Source organism: Epinephelus fuscoguttatus, linkage group LG2 (assembly GCF_011397635.1).
Source record: "Epinephelus fuscoguttatus linkage group LG2, E.fuscoguttatus.final_Chr_v1".
NCBI classification, from domain to species: domain Eukaryota; kingdom Metazoa; phylum Chordata; class Actinopteri; order Perciformes; family Serranidae; genus Epinephelus; species Epinephelus fuscoguttatus.
Genome location: NC_064753.1, coordinates 24,730,539 through 24,754,164, shown reverse-complemented (window position 1 = coordinate 24,754,164; position 23,626 = coordinate 24,730,539). Strand labels below are relative to the sequence as shown.

The following is a 23,626-nucleotide window of genomic DNA, read 5'->3' as shown; positions in this document are numbered from 1 at the left end:
GTGGCCTTAACCCCTGTGTGATCAAGCCACAATTGCATTAGAAATATTTGAAGGACTTTTCATATTCATTTGTTATTCAGATGCTGAGCAGCCAGTGTGATCTCTCCTCTGCAGTGCACACTTTTTTTGGCCTTTGTTCTAATTAATATTTAACAGCACCGACAGTGGACACAAAATTAACTGTTAACCTGCTGACAGTCTCATGTGAATACAAGTTAATTTAATCAGCTGTTCCCAGTCTGCCTATTTTTTGATACTGCGCAACTAATTCGAGGAAGACTTTTTAGATGTATATCATGACGCATGCTCGCCACACAGTACAGAATGGGGCTGCATCTCATAAGTGTAGTTAATAAATGACACAATGAAGAGAACTTTTTCAAGACCCTTATTTATTCGTCTATCATCCCAGTGTCACTTTTGATCCATCATGTCACAGCATTCAGAATTGTTGGCACTCCTGGTAAAGACAAGCTAAATGTGAGATAAATAAAGCAAGTAATCAGCTATGATCTTTGCTTACAAAGATGTGAAATATTTCATTATGAGTTGAAGTCATCCTTTAAAAGATGATTACAAAATTGTTGGCACTTTGTTGTATTTTTGGCATTCATGCAAAGCTCACTGAAGTCCACCTGATTATGATGCCATTCTCCCTCAATTTCTAACTGCTTCAAGTATCACTCATCAAGTCAATGCGTCGACCAACTCTAATTACCTTAGCAGCAGCAACTCTGGCAGCCATCACTTTTTAAATAATGATAAAGAAATCAGAAAACGTTTCTTCAAATAAATTTTGAATGTCTGGAAAAGTGTATTGCATATAGCTTGCTACTTGGTCTGTTTATCTTGTGTGTCATCTGCACCAAATGCCAATAATTCTGCGGGGCACAGTAAATACAATCCAGTGAGACAAGTGCAAAAATTTTCATTTAGGCAATTATAATAACAACACACAGTCCTCATCGCGATGGAGAAAGAGAGTGCAGCCTCAGTGATGTCCACTCCCACTGGTTAAGTTACCTTTATTGCAGGAAAAAAAACGAAAAAAAAACCCTGTCACATTTTCAAGCCAACACATTAAGATATAGCCTCGGAGTGATGTTTTATTTTTATCAGCTCTGTTGATTTACGTTTCAAATCAAATCCTGGTAATTCAATGTGAATCCCAGTGTCTGAACTTCACAGGGAAGGACTGGCCACACGCTGTGGACACAATTTAGAAACCAATCTCACTGTCCAGGCTATTTCCCACCCTGAGAGGCTGTAAGGATGGAGGTGCTGTTATTCTTCTGACCTCATACCCTGTCTGTCATTCAAAAACAAAGCTTAAAATTGTCTGGCAGCCCAGAGTATGTTAAGAACCTCTTGCATGAAAAATACAATGATTGTGTGTGTGTGTGAGAGAGAGAGAGCGAAAGAGAGAAGGAGAGATTGTGTATTGCACATCTCAACATCTTTAGAGTACAGAACACGTTGTCCAGAGCTCAACCTGAACTCGTCAGCACCATGAAACGTTATGTGAGTGCACAGTGGCAGATGGGGGGCCTCTTGGTCCTCTTTGTGTTCCCGCTCTGGATGTGTCTGTCTGTCTCTGGGTTTTCTCTCGCTGCTGTTTCACATCAGATGTCACGGCTGCTTTGGCCTCTCCAGCTTCATTAAGGGCTCTGCGGTGTCCGAGTCGCTGTGGTGCTTTCTCTCTCGCGGGGGCTCAACTTTGCTGCAGCGTGTCCACGAGGGGGAGCGCATGTATCCGCCTCTGGGCAGCACAGGCTGGTGGGAACCTGAGAACCAAACACAGAGGGATTTGTTAATAACAGGAATCCAAAGTTTTGGCAGCGTGAATGGAGTAATGGACAAGCCTCCCAGGCCCAGGCCCAGGAGCCCAAAGTGTCAGGGGACATTCTGGCCTGCAAAATATCACTCGACTGAACATGTGCCAACCAGGAAGAGACATATAATGAACAAGAATCATATAACGACCACAAAGAGATGCAAAACATAGATGGATTATGGGACAATGGGCCCCACCATCTCCTGTTCAAAGGACTGGACACACATGGACTTTGTGGTGATTTTGCCTCTATTTTGTTGTCTTTTTTATTCATTTTGTGTCGCTTTGTATTTGTTTTGCATCTCCATGTGGTTATTGTGCATTCCTTTGTGGTACGTGTTAATTTGAGTGCCGTTTCGCAAGTGAAAGCTAGCGAGGCCCCTGACACTTTGGGCCCCTGGGCCTGTGCCCAATATGGCCCATTCAGTAATCCATCCATGGCAAAACAGCTGCAAAGAGACTCAAGGTGACTCACATTGACCATGAAAGTGGCAAAACAACCACAAAAGATGCAATCCAACTCACATCACTATCTGTCCACTTGGGACAGATAGTGGGTTTTGGAGCCTTCAGCCATTTTGCTTCCCACCTTTGAAACTGTCACCCACAAGACTCCCTATCCACCTTTAAATCCTGTCTGAAAACACACCTTTTCAAGCTGGCATCAGTCTGATATAATGGTGACACACACATGGAGATTTGCACTGATGATGACGTTATGATGATGATTTTATACCTAGTGTTTATAATTATGATTTGTGTCTAGTTATTTCATTACCTTATTACTGATTCATTTGACTTTATGATCTGTGGATACATTGCTGCTTGTTTTATCTGTGTCTATAAGGTGTCCTTGAGAGCTTTGAAAGGTGATTATAAATAAAATGCATTAATAGTATTATCATTATTTTATTGTTATTACTACAAAGAGATGGGAAGCAACTATAAAGAGACTAGACAGATAGATAGAAGACTACATAGGGGCAAAACAACCACAGACAAAAAGAAACTACAAAGAGCCACAAAACCGCAGAGATTGTAGTCACTGCAGGTGAGGTAGAAACAGAAATGTATTTCCTCCTGCGCTGTGAAAAGTTCTCCTCAGTCAGAGATTTCCGGCAGTTCTCCTGGGTGAAGGGACAACGGCTCCTTTGGTAACTAAATATTTATCTGCCTGCCACAGCCTGAGGGACTAACAATTAATATGTATTCATCTGTGGAAAAAAGCAGTATAATCTAGAACCTGTACACGACACCTGTATATTAAATGTGTATATATAATGTATGAATGTATGTAACATGTAAAATATTATTGTTATTTTTTATTTTTACTTGTCTTTATTTATTCCTTTACTTATTATAGTTATTTATTTATTATTTTTTATGAAATTCTTTTGTAATTACATATCTTTGTATATGCTAGTACAGTTGTTTGAATTGAATTGAACTGAATTGAATTGTAACACTTACAAAAAGACACAAAACAACAACAAAAAGAGGCTAAACATCTATAAAGTCTGTGTGTCTTGCTCCTGTGTAAAGAGGTGGTGGGACCTTCTGCATGTCTGTGCCCAGGGGCTCATTGTCTCTCAATCCACCCATGCTTGATGGACACAAATATGAAAAAAAGACTCAAGCAAATAATTCTGCACACCAGTCATGTTTCACACAACTTGACCTAGGAAATACAATTATCTTAATGACTGCCGTCAGTACACATAACTCTACACCTGTAAAAGCATATTGACAGCTAGAGGTCTTGCAAGATACAGTTCCTGCTTGCTTGTCTCACCAGCCATTTAAAGCCTTTAGTGTTTATAGCACGCCTGCAGCATCATACTGATTACATTTTGAGGGATTCTTAAAGGATGAGATAAAAATTGAACCAGTCTTGTTGAGTCATCTCAAATTCCTCACACAAAAAGCTGCTTCCTCTTTGTATAAGCCATCCTACACCAACCATTTCTTTTGTTTTAAATTTAGACACTGAAAAAGATTTTTTTTTTCAGCCTTGTGATCATTGCTGCTTTACACCACTTGGTGGGGATGTCCAACCTACCAGGAGGACAAACAGGCAACAGCAGGGAAGAGTGATAGAGAGCTGGCAACTTGCTCTTCCTTACACGTCCCATATCAGCGTTGGGTCTCTTAAGTGAAGGTCATACTCAGTACCTGGCTTATATATCTCCCCCCGAAGCCACATCCATATCCTCACACACATTAGAGACTGAGAGACAAAGAGAGAGTGAGAACGAAAGAAAGGGGGAGGTAGAGGAGACATATTGATCTCAGAAGATTGATGGCGTCTCCATTAGATTTTAATGAGAGGGACAACAATCTCCTCGGCGGCAGTCTGCTGCAGCAAGCGCCATGACCACCTGCTGACTGACTGCTGGTGTTTATGCTGTTATATAAATGTGTGTCTGTACTGTGTGTGTTAGGCATGGCGTTGTTCCATCCCATGTGTGCATTGAGATTTCTGTTGACCTGTTTTTGCCCTGAAATCTAATTACAAGAACATGAATAGAGAAAAATAGTTGAAACACACACACACACAGGGGACAGGTATCCCAATTACATCCCTCTCTACAACATACATAGACTTTCACTTTTTTCTCTCTCGTGCAGTCACATACACAGAGCACAGAGTACCCTGAGCTATGGGCTACTGCATTGTATTCCTTCTGTGCTGCTGGCGAGCAGCCATTAGATTTTTCAGTCAACGTGTTGCTGCATAACTTAGTGTTTCTGAGCCTCTCCTACAGAAAACCTGTGACAGCACAGGAAAACAGCTGTCACATTTGTGTCTATATGTGCACATATAATTGCATGCATGTACAGAGTGTGACAGCACCTGTCTAATTAAACCCATCTCTGGGAAACAATGCTTGTTTTATTTGTGCATGCTAATCCTAGCACAGCCCAATCTGTGTTTGTGAACTGTGGTGAGTATTTTTCAAAGATACTAATCTGTATTGACTTTTAAAGCCTGAAGCAGCACCAAAGGCAGCACGTATGGCTGGAATCTGACCTTTTACATTCAAAGGAGCTTTTATACAGGGTCTATAAAAAGTGCTCTTGTGGTCCTAAAGGATAAATGGATAAATAACCACTGAATGACCCAAGACAGAGAGCTGCTGCCGTATTGCGTCTCAGTGAGCTACAACTTTACAACATGCTTCTTTTCTGGCTGCAGCCCAAGCAGTGACATCACTGCAGGTGTTTGACAGCAGAGTGGGAAATGCCTACTTTGGCATCACTGGTTAGGATGTGCCCCGCTGTGTTGTTGCTTGTGTCTAGAGTCTTGAGTTGTGTTTACAGTGAGATCTTTCTGTTCGCTGCAGACACCAACATAAGGGGATGGTTGTAAAAGCACCACTTTCAGCAAGAAGTGATGACCGGTCATGTGATCAGTGTTATGGTATGTATGCAAGACTATACTTTTATTAGTGCTGATACTGTTGAAGTTGGAATTATGTAACCTGTATTACAACTGTAGTTTAGAGAGTAGTGTCTTGGGTAAAATGTATGTAGTACAAAGCACAACATAATGTTGCAGAAAAAGTTCTTATAAAGTTTTAAAAGTAACAGGAACAGCACCTCAAGTCACAGGTGAGTTCTTTTTGTTCTTTGTGAACTACTCGGCACTTGCTGTTAAAACGTAGCCTGGTAGTGGGGCAGGCTGTAATAGAACTCCTTGTGTTTGACATCAATTATTAATTATGTGATATAGCTGGAGATGTTGGGAACACTGCTATCTATTTGTGTCAAAATGTGAGAGCTCCAACACAAAACTTCAGGGAGTTATATGTGCTGAGACAAACAGTGTGACAACCATCTGTGGTCTCTCCTAGGAGATGGGACCCTCTTGGGAGACACTGCCTACTAAACAAACTATAAATGGACGATGAATTTGTTTCGGTTTTCTGCATCCTTTCATGCCTTACTTTTTTACAAATCCATAGAACAAAAAAAAAAAACAAAAACAATCAGCCTGACAGAAACACAATAGGTTATAGTCTGCAATGTCATCAGTTAAAACCTTGTTCCTGCTCCAACAACAAAGAATACCAGGCCAAAGCTATGCCTGTGGTATTTTTTCAGGGAAATGGGTAAATAGGCTCATTTGAGTATAAAACAAAGAGCAAACCTACTGGACAAAGTCAGCCTTTTATTCTGCGCCTCTGGAGCTTCTCTACACAGAGAGTCTTTATGAAACACTAAGTACTGTATGTTCTCAGCTCTCTGGCCATGAAGTAAAACTGATTATGTACACTAATTCTGGCTGAACTGTCCATGAAAGATGCAATCTGAATCAGGCTTCAAACTGCCAACGAGCTGAAAGTGAAAGAGAGGAATGGACAAAAGCAAAACGAAGACAGACAGCAGCGTAAACAAAACAAACAAGACACAAGCATCTATAAATAATGTGCTAGCGTAGTAAGTTAGATTATGATCACTGTTTATATGGCTTTGAAGGACGAGGCTTTTGTTTCCAGCAGGGAAAAGTGAATTATTCAAGGACCTACATTTAGCATGAACTCGCTCACCCATCTTCTCCACTCCTCTTCCTTTAACCTCTCCCTCAACTCCTACATGCCCTCAACACACTGGCACACACTCAGCAGTTTCCCATAGAGCCTAGTGCTCGCACAGCACGGCTCAATACTGACACATTTGCAATGCAACCTTTGACACAAATTCATTAAATCAAACTCAGACTCTTTGTCTCCCCACCCTGAACTCACTGATGACTGTGCAGACAAATAAGCCGACTTACTGAAACTCGAAAAATTGCCTTGCGTGAAATTACAGAGCCAAATTATGAGGGAGGTTTTAGGGAATCCAGATGAAATAGAACAGCTGGTCCTCACAGCTGAGATTTGTGCAATAAGTCAGTGTTTGCATAAATCCTCTCTCTCTCTCACACACACACACACACACACACACACACACACACACACACACACACACACTCTGTCATTGTCTGCACAGCACATCTGTATGGGACAATAGAATATCTTTGTTCGTGTGTGAAATATATAATTTTCTTTCTTAGATGATAAAATACTGTAGCGTAATTAGAAGAAGTCCATTTTTCATAATGGCAATGAGAATTTTTGTATCAAAAAATGTCACGTGATGGTGCACCGACTGTGCTGCGGAAAATAATGAGCAAGTCAAGCATTAACATCCTATTGTGTCTCCTGCACAATATATATTTGAGGTTGTTTGACAGACACCTTTTATCCAAAATGATTCACAGCACCAAAACTCCATGCAACTGCTTAACACCAGAAATTATTTCATGTCTTTACTGCACATACGATTTTCTGTAAATCTTATGTAACCTTATAAGCAAAACACTTGGCAGTTTCTCTACAGTCTGTAAACTTTTGACAGAAATCTTGGTGACTGCATCTCTGAGAGACTGTTATCCTTCCTCTGTAAAAGCCATATCTGAGGCAGACAAGGAGACAGAGATTGGGAATGAAGGATAAAGACAAGCTAAGGGATGGAGGGTGGATGACAGGAGGATTGTCCGTGGAGAGTGTGAGACAAAAACAGCTGACAGGTAGCAGTAAGAGATTTTTGGAAGTTAAGGAAAGGTGCTGCACAAAATGACACAACACTTGCCAAAAGGTCAAAGACTTTCTACAAGGGAGAAAAGTTTGCTGTGTTCTCAGATGGCTGATCTATTTTTACAGGTAAAAATACAAGAGTGAATGACACACTCTGGTCGCTGTGAGGTCGTCGCTTGCATTAATTAACAATAAAAACAGATCAATCATCTGAATGTGTCACCCTGAGAGTGCAAACATTTAATCACTGTTGAGGTTTTGTTTTTCTCACAGATCCGAGGCGTTTAACATCATCAGCAGTGATATACAGCTGTATGTCTTCTGACAGCAGGACTTCATCTTGATTAGCAGAGAGTGGAGCAGCGGATGTGAGACGCTGGACTGAAAGCCTCTTGGCTGTTGCGTCTCCTGCACCTGGCTGAAAAGCAGCTGTGGCCTGTGACTAATGAGGGAACTTGGTGTGGTCGTGGTGTTGGAGGGGGGAGCCAAGAAGGGTGGACCAAGGAAAACTGTTTAGTCTGCTTGGCTATGGGAAAATGGGTTTAAAGGTAAACATGTATGTCATGTACTAATGTAATTTACTGACTGGTTGTTGTTTGAGGCTTATGATTTGCCAGTCAAACTCTTCGAGACAGTGCATCATACATGGGTTTCATTATTGTTAAATTTGCATTTGAAAGGTTGTAAAACATTTTGGAGCTATTACTATTAATCAGACTGAACTGATGCGAATCAAATCATGGCAGAATGTGATCTCTAATGATGCATTAAATTTGAAAGAAACTGAATCTAATTACTGCTGGATAAATGGCGACACCCCATTTTGTATGAAGTCATCATTTTATGAATAAAACAATGTTATAAATCCTTTGATTTCATTTTCTAAAGGAGCACAGTCATTTTTTGTTAAACAGTAAAACTGATAGGAAGTGAATGATGATGATGAAGACTAGCAACTTGCTTGCAAGTGTTTCATTTAAGACATTAAAATCTTAAAGTTAACAGACTACTGTGCTGCCACGTCTCTATATACACAAACTGCTCAACACCAAACAGTAGACAGACGTAGTTAGTGACTAGCTGCTGAAAACAGTGGGGCGTTTAGCAGCTAAAGAGACAGATATTTCGCACAGGGGTTGATAGTTACCAAAAATAGAGCTAAAAGATTTTGAGGTGGCAAGAAACACAACTCCAAATGAATTATATCGTTTCTCTGAAATTGCTGCATGCGTTAATAAGCAACTGTTAATAAATTCGTATCTAGTGGAAAGAAAACACCCAAAATACACAATTAGGTGTTAATTTTAGTTCAGATTTCTGTTCTGCAAATGTATGCAAAGAGCGCATATTCTAGATAATGCCTCATTTGGATATTTAAACATGAAATGTCAGAAAACTTGCATTGCAAAAAATATATATTTTTAAAGATTATTTTTGGGGGCTTTTTGCATCTGATGACAGGGGAGAGAGGGGACAACATGCGGCAGAGGGCTGTGGGCCAGAAACAAACCTGCAGCCACTGTGGAAAGGGCACTGCCTTTGCACATGGGGCGCCCACAATACTTACTGAGCTACTGGACACCCCAATACAAAAAATGATTGTCTTAAACTCCTGAGACCCTGTCGTCATATGAACACATTACATTTTGGGTTTACTTAACCTTATACTTCATTCTTTAACTTAGACTTGTTGTCCTCGTTCATGGACGCTCTTTGTGCCATCTAGTGGTAGTAAGACCACAATACACTAATCTATGTAAAAACAAGATGGCAGCCATCTCTGCCAAGTCTGTCTACAGCCGACCCCAACACAAAAGTGGACAAGGTTCAAAACCTGATCATATTTTATGGTTGAAACTTGTTTATTCGTGATTTATAATGTTTGTGGTTTGATACGGCAACAAATTTGACCAATTTTAGCAACAGTAACAAGATAAGATTAATTAATTAGGATTAATTAGGAAATACTCAACTGAGGACATTGGGACTTTACTGTTGTCTCGTTTGAGGACACTGGGACTTTATGATTGTCTCGTTTGAGGACACTGGGACTTAATTATCATCAATAATGTTTGGTTTTTTACACTTATCGGGTCCTGCTGATCCCAATTAGCTAGGAGAAAATAAAAATCCATACCAAATAAAGGTTTGGGTCTCAGGAGGTTAATCTAAGTAATTAATTGGAAAAGTTTCATTGTAATATCAAACAGTTAAAATTCTTACCTATTCACCTAGTGTCTCTTTTTTTGTCTAAAAATAAATGGAATTTTACAATACATATCTTTCACTTGTGGAGTCTACCCTAAGGGGGATTATGTCAGTGTTGTGTTCACGTCTTGTTTCTGCTGCTCCAGAGTGTTCAAGATATCTTCTACTGCAGGTTTAAGTAAATTTGCTGCTATGATCTAAGACATCCAGATCTGGGCAACCATAAATCTGCCCTATACTACAGTTGTCTTAGCACCAGCAGCGGTGAGAAATAAACTGGTTGAGCCTTAATTAAGAATCCCCACAGTGTTTATAATTAACTAGAACACTGCTTAGAGTTTTGGTAATACATTTTATTTGAGCACAAATCACTCTGCACTCAACAATGCACAAGGTTTCACTGAGAAACAAAGAACATGATTTTTTTTTCTTGTGCATAAGATGCTCTTGCTTTAATTTAAATAATTGGCTGTGGAGCCGCAGACAGCAGCATACAGCACAGATGGCCCACAGGGACCATAACTCACACTTAACAAGCGGTGCCATGATATACAACATTAGTAATAAACAGAAAAGAGAAGGAAGGGAGATAATGCTGTTGTTGTAAAAGGTAAAGGAGATGCTAAGAGAGGCATGTAGAAAGAATTGCTTATAAAGTTTCACAATGTCTCTCCAGTGGGGTGAGAAGTATGTCTGACAATCCAAAATCTGTTTTGTCCGGCCCTGTGCTTTAGTGGAGTCCAACATTAGGTTCTTTTCAAGTTGCTGTCAGCAGAAAGATGAATATCTGCTTTGAACCTCCTCTCAGCCAAAGTACGAGAATTGGTTACACCCCGAGCCGATGACAGCATCACAATTGAAAGTCTGACATTTTTATCAAGACGAATGCAATGTTTTAAACTTTTTGACTTGCACAGTCTGTGCACAGAATACACAGTATTTTAAAAGAAATTGTCTAAACTGTGTCGGTGGACCTTTAAATCTTGAGCTGGCATGAAATCCTGTGTGCATGCTGAGAGGCAGGAGTGCCGGAGGAGGAGAGAGTTCACCGTCCGCATGCAGGATGAGGCTCGGAGGTCATAAATTAAACATGGGAAAGATTTTGTGCTTCCTTGTGCGAAGCAGGGGAAAGACGTGCTTGCCTTTATCCTGTACCTGCTGCGGTGACACACATGCAGAGCGAGCTGTCTCTCCTCTTTAGTATGCATTTGTGCATGAGGCTCAACACAACATTGTTTCCTTAATTCCTGCTTTCCAGAATGGTTGCACTCCTAGTTGTGATTCTAAATGTTATTATTATTTGATGCAATCTAAATAAAACTGTTTCTCATAAGACTCAAACAGAGTTTGACTATGTAAAAGGGCAGTTTAACCTTTTAAGGGCATTTATCCAGACACTGTGAAGTATTTTTTAATGAGTCTCAGAAGGGAGTCACGTGACATTTTAAATCATCATAGCTCAGCAGGCCCTTAAAGGACCCTGCCGAGCCATAATGATGTGAAACTCTCTCTTACATCCCCACACAAACACACTGAGTAATACCACATTAAGAATGACTGATTTATGTTTTCTTTTGCAGGCATTTTTGCTCCTGAAAAGCCACTGAGTTAAGGGGAAAGACTGCATGGAGGGAATTTAATTTAAGAAATGCATTTCTCAATAATCAAATGATACGAGTAACACACTGACGCAACCAAGCTTTTTAGAAATAAAGCTACAGGGCAAAAGTGCACAAAGAAAATGCCTTGCTAGTACAGGAAATTGTGTGGGATCATTTGTATTTTCATTTGCATGAATTAAAATCTGTGCACTGGCCATGAGGTTCCCCCTCCCTTTACTCTTAAATGATTTGTGTTCACTGTAAGAGCATTTATTCTCTTTATTTGCAGGCCTTACCTGCTGGGGACTCGTTGTGGTTCTCCTCATCAGAGTCAGCAAAAACTTCAGCCAGTTCCTGGTCAGACATGTCAGTCAGCTCAGTCAGATCCAGGAGGTCAAAGTGCACCTCTAAAGAAGACACACTGCTCAGTGGTTCTGTGAAGCAGAGAGAGAGAAAACATACTTTTAGTCTGGATGGATGTTGACAGATTAAAATGATCCACCCATTTTTGTTTGTTTGTTCTGCTGACAGTGCAGAAATCTGTTTAAAAAGAAGTGGCAGATAAACTGTAGATATTCTCAACATAGAGCTCCTCAGCCCATCATGAAACACACTCTTAATTGTACTCATGATCAGATCAATAGCTGGCTCTTGCAGTACTACAGTAAAATCAATTTCAACGAGGAACATTTTTAATCTTTTATTCACTTTTATCAGTACATCTCTTGGAGAGCTAAGTGCTCTCTATTTCAGAAATATCTTATACACAGCAGATTTCTCCAGTCTGCCTTGGAGCATGCCGCTGTAGTGAGTGTCTCTGTTTCAGTGTGACACCTGTGTGTAAGACAGGCACTCACTGAAGAACTGAAACAAGAGCTAAAGTCAGAGGAGATGAAAATAGCCAGTTCTTCAACGCATTGTGATCTCCATCTTTCCCCTGGGTGTGTTGCACCTGTTCATTTCTTTCCTGCACAAGATTCCTCGACAGGCAGGAGACACTACTGCCGCACACAACACGGTCAAATTCACATGTGGTGTGTGTGTCAACGTGCCGGGTCCTGCATTCCAATCAGGCTGCCTCCAAAGATGAAATGTTAATGGATGTAAAGTGAAATTTATTCAAATACTCTGCATACATGCAAACGTCCAAGAGCACCTGCTTGTCTCAGCATCACTTTAGTTAGGAAGTGATTCTGTGTAATAGAGCTGAACTAATTCACCATTATAGAGAGAAAGATGTTAGGAGACTGCAGGCAGATGGAGGTGTGTTTGTATTTCCTTGTGAATCAGTGGATGCCTGCATGCCGCGCAACGTCAAGTCTGAATGAGACACTTCACTGGTTGTTTGTGGGCGTGACTTTGTCAAGAAAACGATGGGTTACGTGACAGGTTGAAAGCTGTTATTATCCCAGTGTCGTTTGCCTGCCTGTTTTCCTGACTGTTTAATGCTTCAGGCTGAAGAGGCAAAGCCCACTCTCCTGCCGCTCTTTGTCTGCTGTTGAATTTAATTCCCTGCACCGTCCTCCCTGTAGAGCACTTATTGATTTAAGCAAGACTGATCATCACGCTGGAGCAGTAGCTGGTCATTGTGCCATGTGTCAGATATAGATAGATATATAGAAACACTCAACACCATAATTACCAGGAGATGTGAAATAAATAAAATAGGGAGCAGTGACTGTGAGAAACTACAAATAAGAAATGAACATAAAAATGTGATGAGAGTGAGGAGTTTGAAGTCTAAAAGTGATCAAAGGGATGAAACCCAAAGACCAACCTATCCTGTCCTTTATTCCAAACCTTCTACTCTACTCTACTGTCATAATAATAACCAAGACTATGTCACATACCAGCTCTGACCAAGGTTTGATATGCACAGATATTTACAAATCCAGTGAATGTGTGGCCAGCACATAAAAGCTCCACAGAAAACTATATTAGAATTTTCCACAAAGAGAGAAATAAAGGCAAAGAATGGAAATAAAGATGAGGAAAGACTAAAAAAAAGTTTTGAACTCCCTAGAAGACATATTCCCATAAAACAAGTGATCTCTCATTTTTATTTGCAATAATCACCTGTGGGATCCCCCAGGGCTCCATTCAAGTCCCCATCTATTTGCTCCTCTATATGTTACAAATTGGAAATATCAGTGCAAACCAAGCTGCAGCCCCCCAGGGCTGAATACTGTAGCTAGTGTTGAAGTGCGGAAAAACTGCAGTTTCTCCAGCAGCTGCTTGAAGCTGGCTCCAAGAGTGAGTCAGTCCCCAAAAACACCAATGTTAAGCTGTACAGGGGAAGAATTTTTATGTAACTTACTTGTTTAGATGTTATTAAGGCTTAAAAACATGTAATTAAGGCAGTGGCCGCTTGGAGTGACAGGCTGTCTGTGAGGTGTCTATGAGTCAGACCCACCACTTGCTACTCCATAGCTTCACCCTCTTGTCCAAATTTGGTCATTTCTAGCTCTAAAGATCCAAGATGGCGAAGGCTAAAATGCCAAACTTGAGGCTTAAAAACAGGCCCTCAGGAAGTGAACCAGGCTTTTGAGCTAATTTTTATAGTGGCCAAACTGTGTAATTACACCTGTGTGATGCTGTATGGCCCCAAAAGACCTTTTCCAATAGACTTACATGGCAAAAGAGAAGTCTGGAAATCAGTGGATACAGTTTTTTTGAGTGTTAAAACCCCTGCAAAATTAATCATTTCACTAAAGAAGCTCTAGCGAAAGTTAAGGCACTTTTCGAGCTTAGGCTGTAACCTTTCTTCCTCACCCTGCCATTCAATCCTTGCACATATGCTCACTCACTGTCTCTAGGTGTCATTGTCTGGGTCTGTCAATTGAGTCATCAGCTGATTCACAATCAACCAACAGCACAGCGACACACCTTCTCTGTCAGCCTATTATTTTCCTCCTCCTTATTTTAAATATGGCTCTTTCTCTGCCGTAGTTCTTTCTTGCTGCAGTCGTGTGTGCCCTCCACCTCCCCATCACCACCCAGTCTTCACGGATTCATCAGCCATCAGCCTCAGAGTCATCAGCCACCACCACCACCACCACCAGTGTCTGGACTACATGGGGGGATTTATCCTGCTGCCACTCAGATGTCCCTCGATCACAATATATCTCCCTCTGGTGTCCAAGTGCCAAAGACTTCTGTTAAATCTTAATAAGCACAAATTGTTAGTCTCATATTTGGTATTAAATATTATCCTAACTCCATTCTCCTGTCTCTCCTGATTGAATTAGAATTTGATCCATTAGGTCCAATAACATTTGGAAAGTCTAGAAGAGCTGCATGATTGAATTATTTTATTCCCTTAACTGTAAGTAGCCAGCTCGGCCAACTGAAATCTCTACTGCGTAGTTGTTTTTAAACAGCCATGCTTCAAAACAAGAGTCCACAAACCAATGGGGGACATCACAAAGGCTATATAAGCCAATTATTTTTATACAGTCTATGTTTCAAACACCTTTCTTCTATCCTGATATCACCCATTAAATCTCACATTAAAATCAAACCCCAGACTCTGATGTTGGGTATCTTGATCGGTCTGCTCCAGCATAAAGCTGTAAGTAAAAGGAGATTTTTTTTTATGTTATCATTCTTCTTGTTACTCATTCCTATTGAGTCTGACTCATCCATACCTCTTTTTAGTCACAGTCAGTCTCCACATCGTTAATAATGCAGCAGTTAACCAAAGGGACCACACATGTTAGTTTTAGTGCACATGTTACTGTTCCGATAAAGACAGATTTTTACTGATCAGACTTCAGGCTTAGCTGGTCCTGCCATCAACATATATTGCAAAAATCCAACTTCCATATCAGCGTGTGGAACGAGCTGCCTGAGGCTTCACTTCACATTACTGCTGTACAGTATAAAAGAATACACAGTCTCTAGAAGGCACTTCATTAAGCGGTTAAGCAAACCAGTTTCAGTTACACCAATAACCTCTAAACCACATATAATTAAATAACAGTAATGGAAAGCAGCTGTCAACAGTCAGAACTATTTCACATCCAAAGCTTTTGTCTGCTGTCTGACAGTGGCTGACTACATGCAGAGGAGAAACACAGCAAAATTCAATCATCGGTTGACAAGGATCTCACAGAACCTTTTTTTTATTCACTTCGTATTTTTCATCACTTGACTTTTGACTGTGTTTGTGTTTCTACTCTTCCCTCAGGGTGGAGGGTGCCTGCTGGCAGCTATCAGTCTCTTTGACTCTCTTTTCAGGAAGAGTGAAGAAACCGAAGGCAGAGAAACAGGGAGGTTAGAAATTGTGGAGGAGGAGATGATGAGAAGAGAGGGAGCGGCAGGATGATGGGAGACGCAGGAGAGATGAAGCTGGATGAAGGTAAATGTTTAAAAAAAAGAGACAAATGAAAAAGAGAGAAAGCAGATATAGAGGAAGGGTTGCATTATGTAAAACAAAACCCTGCATTATTTTCTGCCGTTATTTCAATTGGTTACAAGGTTATTCCCATTCTGCTGCGCTTGTTTTTTAACCACCTCTTCTCCATCTCTTTTTTCCTCTCCCACACCCTTTCTCCTTGAATAATTGATCAGTACGGGTTCTCTCCCAGGCAGACACACTGAAACAACTGCCTCCATCTCAAAAGCCAATCAGGGGAGATTCGAGACGCCAGTGGGGAGGACTGACAATAAAGAATTCACACTGAGACATAAAAAAAGAAAGGACTTTGCGCCTAAAGCAGATAGATGATGTAAAAGACCACTGCATATTCTTACAGCAAGCCCACAGCCTGGTGGCAAGTCAAATTCGTGTCTTTTGATCCGTTTCAACTCTGCCTTGGCTTATTTTTTTATTTTTTTTTATTTTTCCAGCATGCCCTTAATCTCACACTTCATATTCATGCCTTTGTAGTTAATGTGTATGAAATAAAGGGCACTACTGTTCACCGAAAAGTAAATTGATATTTCCTTTCATTCAGAATATCACAGTAAGACAAATAATTGTTTGCATGCTTTCAATTTGATGTTCCATTAGAAGGTTTTCCTTTCCTTTTTATTTTTTTTCTCCTTTCCTCTGCACGCAGAAAGGTACAGACAGATTTAACTGAAGGAACAGAGAATAGGGCAGATGGGTAAGAGGGAGGAGTTCACATTTGGGAGAAGGGGATAAGGGAGCAGAGGGGATGTGCCTTGCATGCTGAATCTGTGTAATCCCCTCCCTCTCTCATCATGGCTCAAAGGTCATCAGTTAAGCCTGAACAGATTGCAATGATGACAGTGGCAAAAACAATATATTCTGTTGCAGGTGTTGCTTTTTCCTCACAGCGAATGGGTGCACTGTTTTCTAATCAACAACTGACAGGTAGATAAGCTGTGATTTTTTACTTTGAGAATGTGTACACAGTGAAAACCATCAAGGTTGAAACATTTTGCAAAACTCTTCTCTCGAGCATCATGCTTTATTCACCACCCTGATGAAAACAAGTTAGCTGAAAATGTTTGATGAATAAAGCATGGTTTAATCCAACAGAGCAGGGAGACATGTTTTAATTTAAGCTGTACATAAGTTTTTGAATCCCATATTTCTCTGTTCATCCCTTTGACGTCTCTTGTTAAAGATCAATACAAACAGATGAACACTATTTCGCTCCAAGACTACTGCACAGCAGTCACCATTAATTTTTAATCTTCAATTCCATGCATGCAATCACAAAAACAAAAGGAAAATGTAGCCGCACTGCAGTTTTCTATGTGTTTGAATGCATTAGTGCATCTAGTCTACCTGCATGTTGTCGTTTTTTAGTGATTTGACAACTTCCTCTTCTCTGAGATATTGAAATGTTTGTCTTTTTAAGGTAGGCTCTTTGCTCCAGGCCTAAAAATAAATGTTTCAGATGACTCAGGAGCAACTGTGGTCCCCTTTCTGGAGATAAAACTGCTGCGTCAGGAAGTCATTTGTCTCTGTGACATGTAAGAGGAAGCTGCAATGGGCCAAAACCTTAATGAATAATCTCAATGAAATCTAAAGAGCAGATACATTTTTTTTTAAAATTTTATTCCTGATCCCTCAATAATAGGATGGGAGGTGGGTGGGATTAATGTACTGTAATAAGATGGTGATCATTTTGAATACATTTTTACTCTTTCTTTCTCCTTGCTTCACTGCCACATACTATTTGCTGACTTGCCAGGTGCCTCCGCTAGTTAGTGGGTCATGTTAAATCATTGAGACACAGACATTAGCCTCTGGATGAGCTGTCATTCCATAAAAGTGTTTGGTTAGTGAAGCAGATAAAGGTTGCCTTGTCACCCATGTAGCCCCAGTATCTCTCTCTGTGTTTCTGAGCCTTGGGCTCTGAGTCTGGTGCGTACAGGGGAGCCTCTGTATGGGACCAATGCACAATGAGTCCTTTCAACCAAGGTTAAGCTGCAGTGGTCTTTGAATGTGGGACCTTAAAAACCTAAAACAACAGTGATCATTCTGTGGGTTTAAAGATAAGTGAAGATAAACCTGGACTCTACTGAATGAGGATGTAGATAGTGCAAAAGTATATGTGAGAAACGTTAATGATATATAGCTATATGTGAAATTCATTATGTGTTACTACATTAGATCAATCCAGTAGTGACTGTCACTGATAACACACTCTTTAACAGCAGCAGGATATCTTCTGCCCTCCTGTTGAACACACTTGCTATCGATCAGGTATCTTGCTCGAAGCATTTTCCACCCATAATTAGCTTATAACACCTCTTTATCACCAATGAATATTCATCTGTTTCACAAGCTTGCCCTCTCTTCTCTCAGTACTCACGTCTCTTCTCGGTGATGTGCAGCAGGCTAGCGGTGTGCCCCGACAGGCCGCCCTCCTCCTCCTCCCCTGCTGGGTGGTGGAACAACTCCTTAGATAGGTCACCTGAGCTGGAGGGCTTCAGCAGCTTCTGGATGTCTTTATTGGGCTCTATTAAGACATAGACACAGACACAGATAGTGAGAGGGAGCACAGAATAAAAATGTGGAGATACTGATCAAAGGTTCTTAGATTTCTAATGTAGGATTACATTAGAGATGGTGGATTATTTGCTCTACTTAAAGGGATGGTTTGAATCTCTTTAAGTGGGGATGTATGAGGTCCTTATCCATAGTAAGTGTATTACACACAGTAGATATCAGTGGGCATGACCCCAGTTTGGAGAAGCAGGCAGAAGTACTGGCACAGAAGCAATGCACTGCTGTGGATGGGGGACAGCAGCAAAGCAGATTTTACCCAAGTCCACCTAAAAGACTCAGTATCAGTTTTACAATATTTTCACTGCTTTGCCTTACTGTGAGACAACAATGTCCTGGAACTGAAGCTGTTACATTGCTCTCTTGCAAGCCAGACTCCACTGAGAAAAACAGTAATTTAACATTTCTGAACACAGGTGCTGCTGTTCCACTGCTGCCATCACGTATTTTGTTTGTGTTATTGTTTGACTTTGGTATTTAAAAGGGTTACTTTTGATTCACCGAAGTCACACACTAACACAAACAAACTAAGTGATCGAGGCAGCGCTAGAAAAGCCACTCCCCTGTACAGCAAGCTTAAATTACTGTTTTTCTCAATGGAGTCTGGTGGCTTTGATGAGAGCATAGATGGGAGACTGAACAGCTTCCTCATCAGAAATGGCTGTATGTGGCAGGGTAAAGCCATGAAAATATTCACAATATAGTGTACATAATCTGTTATTGATTTTTAGGTGGCTAAAATGTTTTTAATGTTTTGCTGCTGACCCTGTCCAAAGCAGTATATTGCTTTCAGCCAGCCTTTCCAAAGTGGGGGCATGCCAGCCGCCATGTGCTGTAGTTAATACACTGCTTATGGATAAGTACCTCATAAAACCCTACTTAAAAGATCTGAGCTATACCTAAAATTTAACTGTAGATCTCAGGTTTAAATCTTACACAGAACAATTTAGGCATCAAGAAAATGCAGTTAAATCTAAAAAGACACATCTTGGGGCAAAGATGGGGAAGGAATTACATGAGATCTCAGGTACTGAAAGACGTCAGTGTTTGCTACAGTATTTGCCGGTCGTGTTTGTTAATTGTCCTCATTATATAACCCATGTTTTTTCCCTCTCAATAACCAAAACTCCTGACATTTATCACTGGGTACCTTCATTACCTGTCCATTGTAATGCTTATATATACACAATGTGTTTGCTCTTCTTTATTCTTTACATCATTCATAGTCTACACACTCTGCCTTCAGTCAATCCTGTATCAATATGTTTAATTCTATGTGTACACACAGTGTTGAAAGCTTTAATAGGCGTGTGATTCCTTGAAAGGAGATTGGTCTACTTGGCTGTGGGCAGACGTCTAATTCAACAGCTGTTACATTACTGTCACGTTGATTTGTCTGGTCACACTCTTCAATCTCAAATATCCCTTCAAAATAGGAAAAACAGGCTCACGCAGGCTATTAACAAAGTCCGAAAATAGAGGGTACCTAAAATAGCATCCCTTCAAATGCATCAGTATGCACAAACTCTGTTCACCTGTTTGACACAGCTGAAAGCACGGTGGGGTATGTGATGAGGCTGAGTGAGGTAAGGATAGGAGTACAGGAGGGCTGCACATTCAACTGAGAGAATACAGAATATTAAACTGCAACATAAACTATCTCATTTTCCAAATTACAGTAGCCTATGATGTGATTAAAGGTTGTTTTACTGCAACAAATCAAGCAGGGTGGATTATATCACAAGATATTTATCAAAAACTGACATTTAAAATGAAATTATAACAGAAGAAAGACTCATCTGTGAAGCACCATTTAGCAAAGATGACGGCAGTATGGCTTTTTTATGATAACATGCAGAGTTGATGGAAAGAAGTGTGGGAGTATAGCAGATTCCTGATGGGCCTCACCAGATGGGTGGTGAGGCTATTTCTACTTGCAGTATGCTCCCAGACAGTTGAATTTCTCATTTCAGATTAAAAGTCTGTTACAGCCAAGGCCAAGCCACAACATGATGGATTCTGCTTTCACCCTGAGAAGCACAGTGTTCATTGCCGGCTATTGATTGATTTCCCCAGCGAGGAGCCACAGAAACAGAAAGACTATAAAGTTACCTCTGCTGTTAAAATGAAATGTTTATTCAATATTTAGACTATCAAGCAGCAAGTTTGGTTTCCATTTCCATCACCTTCTACAGCAAACACTCATTATAGAAATAATGCAGGATCGCAGTTCCTGACCTTTCTAACATTGCTCTGAGGCAGATAATCATTCATCTATCCACCCATTCATTCAAGGCCTAATCTTATCCATTAACTGGAAATCTGCCTTTTGTCAGGAAATGTGATCACAAGAACAGTGGGTTGTTGCAACTTGCAGTGCATTCTTAAAAAGATAAGCTATTTCTGCTCGCTAAGGAATGTAGAATACGCATGACTTTACTGCATGTCACATTAAGAACTGACTCCTATTATAGACCACAGACACACGTATCATCCCTGTGTAGCTATATTACTCCCTGCTGTTCTATTCTCCCATTTCTGTCTGCTCACATATGCCCAAATGGTTAGTATTTTGGTGGAAGATGACTCTGGCTCTTAGTCTGTCAGTGACAGAAGAAAAGAGCTTCCAAGAAAGTCAGAGTATTATCAGTGTAAAGGAGGACATGCTTACACAGATGGTCTGATCTAGCCACCACCTGCCAAACCGGCTGTGAAGAAGTTAGAGTAAATAACAAGAAACTAAGTTACTGCTGGTTAACTATCAGAAATGGGGTGTTTTCAGGCAATGGCTGACCATATCTCGGGCTGTCAGCCATGACTGTCTGGGAATCAGAGAGACAGACAGACAGCTGATGAAAGAAGAGAGATATGAGAATGATGTACTGTAGGTTTGCCAGAAGTTGAATCAAACTCAGTGTCTCGGTTCAATAAATCAATCTTGGTTTGTAGCGCAGGCAGGAGGAATTAACATCCTCTCTCAACACCCTTTTTGCTGATTGCTCTCCATCTCTGTACAAATTGCTCTTCAATGAACATTTCTATACACATTTCTCTAAAAACAATTGAGCAGATTACTGTGCACAAGAAATAAGTAAATAAATGTTGACTCCAGACTCAATTTCCCAAACAGTTTACAGTGTTTTTGCTGCATTTTCCAGCAATATTATTTCCTCCCAAACAGGGCTGTGAATGCTGATTTGTAGCTGTTCTGCTTTCCAGAAGTCACACTCTGTCCTGTGATACATCATAATAACGCTGTTCACTCTAATTCAATCTCATCATAATGACCAAATAATAACCCAGTTTGTCATGGGCATGTCGTTCTGGCTGGCCGCATGAACGCGTAGTGTTCAGATACTGGCTGGACACAATGATAAGTAGAACAAAGCCCTGGCAGGAAAAAAGCATCTGCAATTATATCTGCTGAAATTGCAACTTATAGTGGCTGCATAGACATTGTTTTACCCAAAGGTACAATGGAGTAATAAAGCAACATTTTAATAGTGGTTGAGTGCACACTGTGGGTTCAGAGGCAGCTAATGTAATACACCAACAATAAACTATCCTCTCCTGCTTTGCCTCACTTTGTGCATTATGAGATGCAGATTTTTTTATTTATTTATCAAAGCTAATGTCATGGATACCCATCAATAGAAAGCCTACACTGTATCATAGTTACATTATCAGCCCTTTGGATGCTTAGATGTTACAGTGCAATAGTGGCACTGAGGCAATGTGCAGTCTACCACACAGCACCGGCTTCACTGAATGGCCTTTGCACAAAGGCCATACGCGTCCACTATTGTGCTGCAATTTGTATTTCATCAGTCCAAGCTTTTGCATGGTTGACCTACAGTGTCTGCATGCAAAAAGGACAATGCTGCTAGGCAACAAAATTAAACATGAAGCACCCCACACAACTGGATTTTATAGGAGAGGGAAATGATCTAAGACAGAGTAACGGTGCACTCCCCCTGTGCCCCAATATATATATCAGTGACTAAATCTCGCTTGTAGAAAATCAGGAAAATGTAGTTTCATGATTCAAACCAGCTCCTCTGACAAATATTCAGTCTCATCATCTGAAAGTGTCTATACAAATCTAAACATATTGAACATGCTGTTTTTAGAAAAGACACTTAGTTACAGCAGGCAGACTATCCAGAACACAAGTCATCCAAAAGACAAAGACACTCTGCAAACAGCCGTGCTGATGTGGAAAAAAAATCCGTGGAAGAGAGATAAGGAAGGATAGAAAATGGCTCTTACCTGGGCTCCCTGCCCCTCCCTGTGCCTCCATGCAGCTCAGCCGAGAGTATCCTGCTGTTCACCACACCAGCATCGGAGAGTGGAGGAGAGAAACGGGGAGGGAGGCAGGGAGAGGCAAGGGGAGAGTGTGTCTGTGTGTGTGCATGTGAGGGAGAGCAGGGTGGGGTGAGTGGGTAGACACAGCTAGACCTCTGCTCTCCAAACAGTCTGCTCCTCCTTCTTTGTTTGTCCTCCCTCGTTCTAGATTTCCCAAACAGGTGATGTTGGTTTCTCCTCTGGCTCAGTCCACCTGCCCCGCTCTGCCATCAGAGCCGTGTGTGTGCGCTGCCTCACTGAGCCGGTCCAGAACAGAGAGAGGCAGGTCTGGGAACAGCGACATCACTGCACATTTCTAAGCCACTTGTTTTAGTAAATGCAGCATTGTGAGGCTTGGCTTGGTATGTACAGAGTACACAGAGAGAGATCCAGGGCAAAGAGGGAGAGAGAGAAAGGGAGGGAGGGCTGGGCTGGACTGGCAACCTGCCCAGACTGAGAGACACAGAGAATGGGGTGTCAGGGAGGTCCATGGACCACTGGGGGGAGGACATTGTCTGTGCGCCTGTGTGTGAATGAGTATCCCTGTGTGCGTGTGCATGACTGTGGTATCATAATTTGTGGATATACTTGTTGGCAAGTTATTAAACCTGATGATGGGTCTGTTCATGACAAATATGCACAGCTCAGAGATTAATATGCCTGGATGACAGCAAGGCAGATGATTAAAAGAGATATGTAGCAATCTGATACAGTTTATGGATATTCAAATAACAAATAAACCCATCTGAATCCCATGCCTTCAGAAAAGGAGGAAATGGTGCTTCTGTCTGCTGAGGGGAATCTGTTGGTAGAGCTCGCCCTCTAGTGACGAGATCTAACACCTTCAGGTAATCATGCATTCCTGTTACGCCCCAAAAACTACCACAGACACCACAGCTGTACCACCATCAGCAGGGTCACGCCCTTTGTCTCCCCCTGTGACCGGAGTCTGCAACAAGAAGCAGTAGGGCCTACTAGAAAAAAGAAAATAATTCAAACCCCTTTCTAGTTACAAACATTATTAAATGGTCCCAAAATAAAAAAAATATCTATCAGATTTGGCAGCTCT

The 23,626-nt window shown here is 41.0% G+C and overlaps 1 protein-coding gene across 1 annotated transcript; it reads right to left on the bottom strand.

Annotated features, from left to right (window-relative positions):
* Positions 1 to 391: 391 nt before the first annotated feature.
* On the bottom strand, positions 392 to 22,944 carry dbndd1 (dysbindin domain containing 1). The gene is made up of 4 exons (XM_049565876.1): positions 22,483 to 22,944; positions 18,020 to 18,166; positions 11,522 to 11,659; positions 392 to 1,784 (listed from the first exon to the last, which is right to left on the bottom strand). Exons 1-4 carry the CDS (start codon positions 22,511 to 22,513, stop codon positions 1,630 to 1,632), a joined length of 471 nt encoding a protein of 156 aa, XP_049421833.1. The 5' UTR covers positions 22,514 to 22,944; the 3' UTR covers positions 392 to 1,629.
* Positions 22,945 to 23,626: the final 682 nt, after the last annotated feature.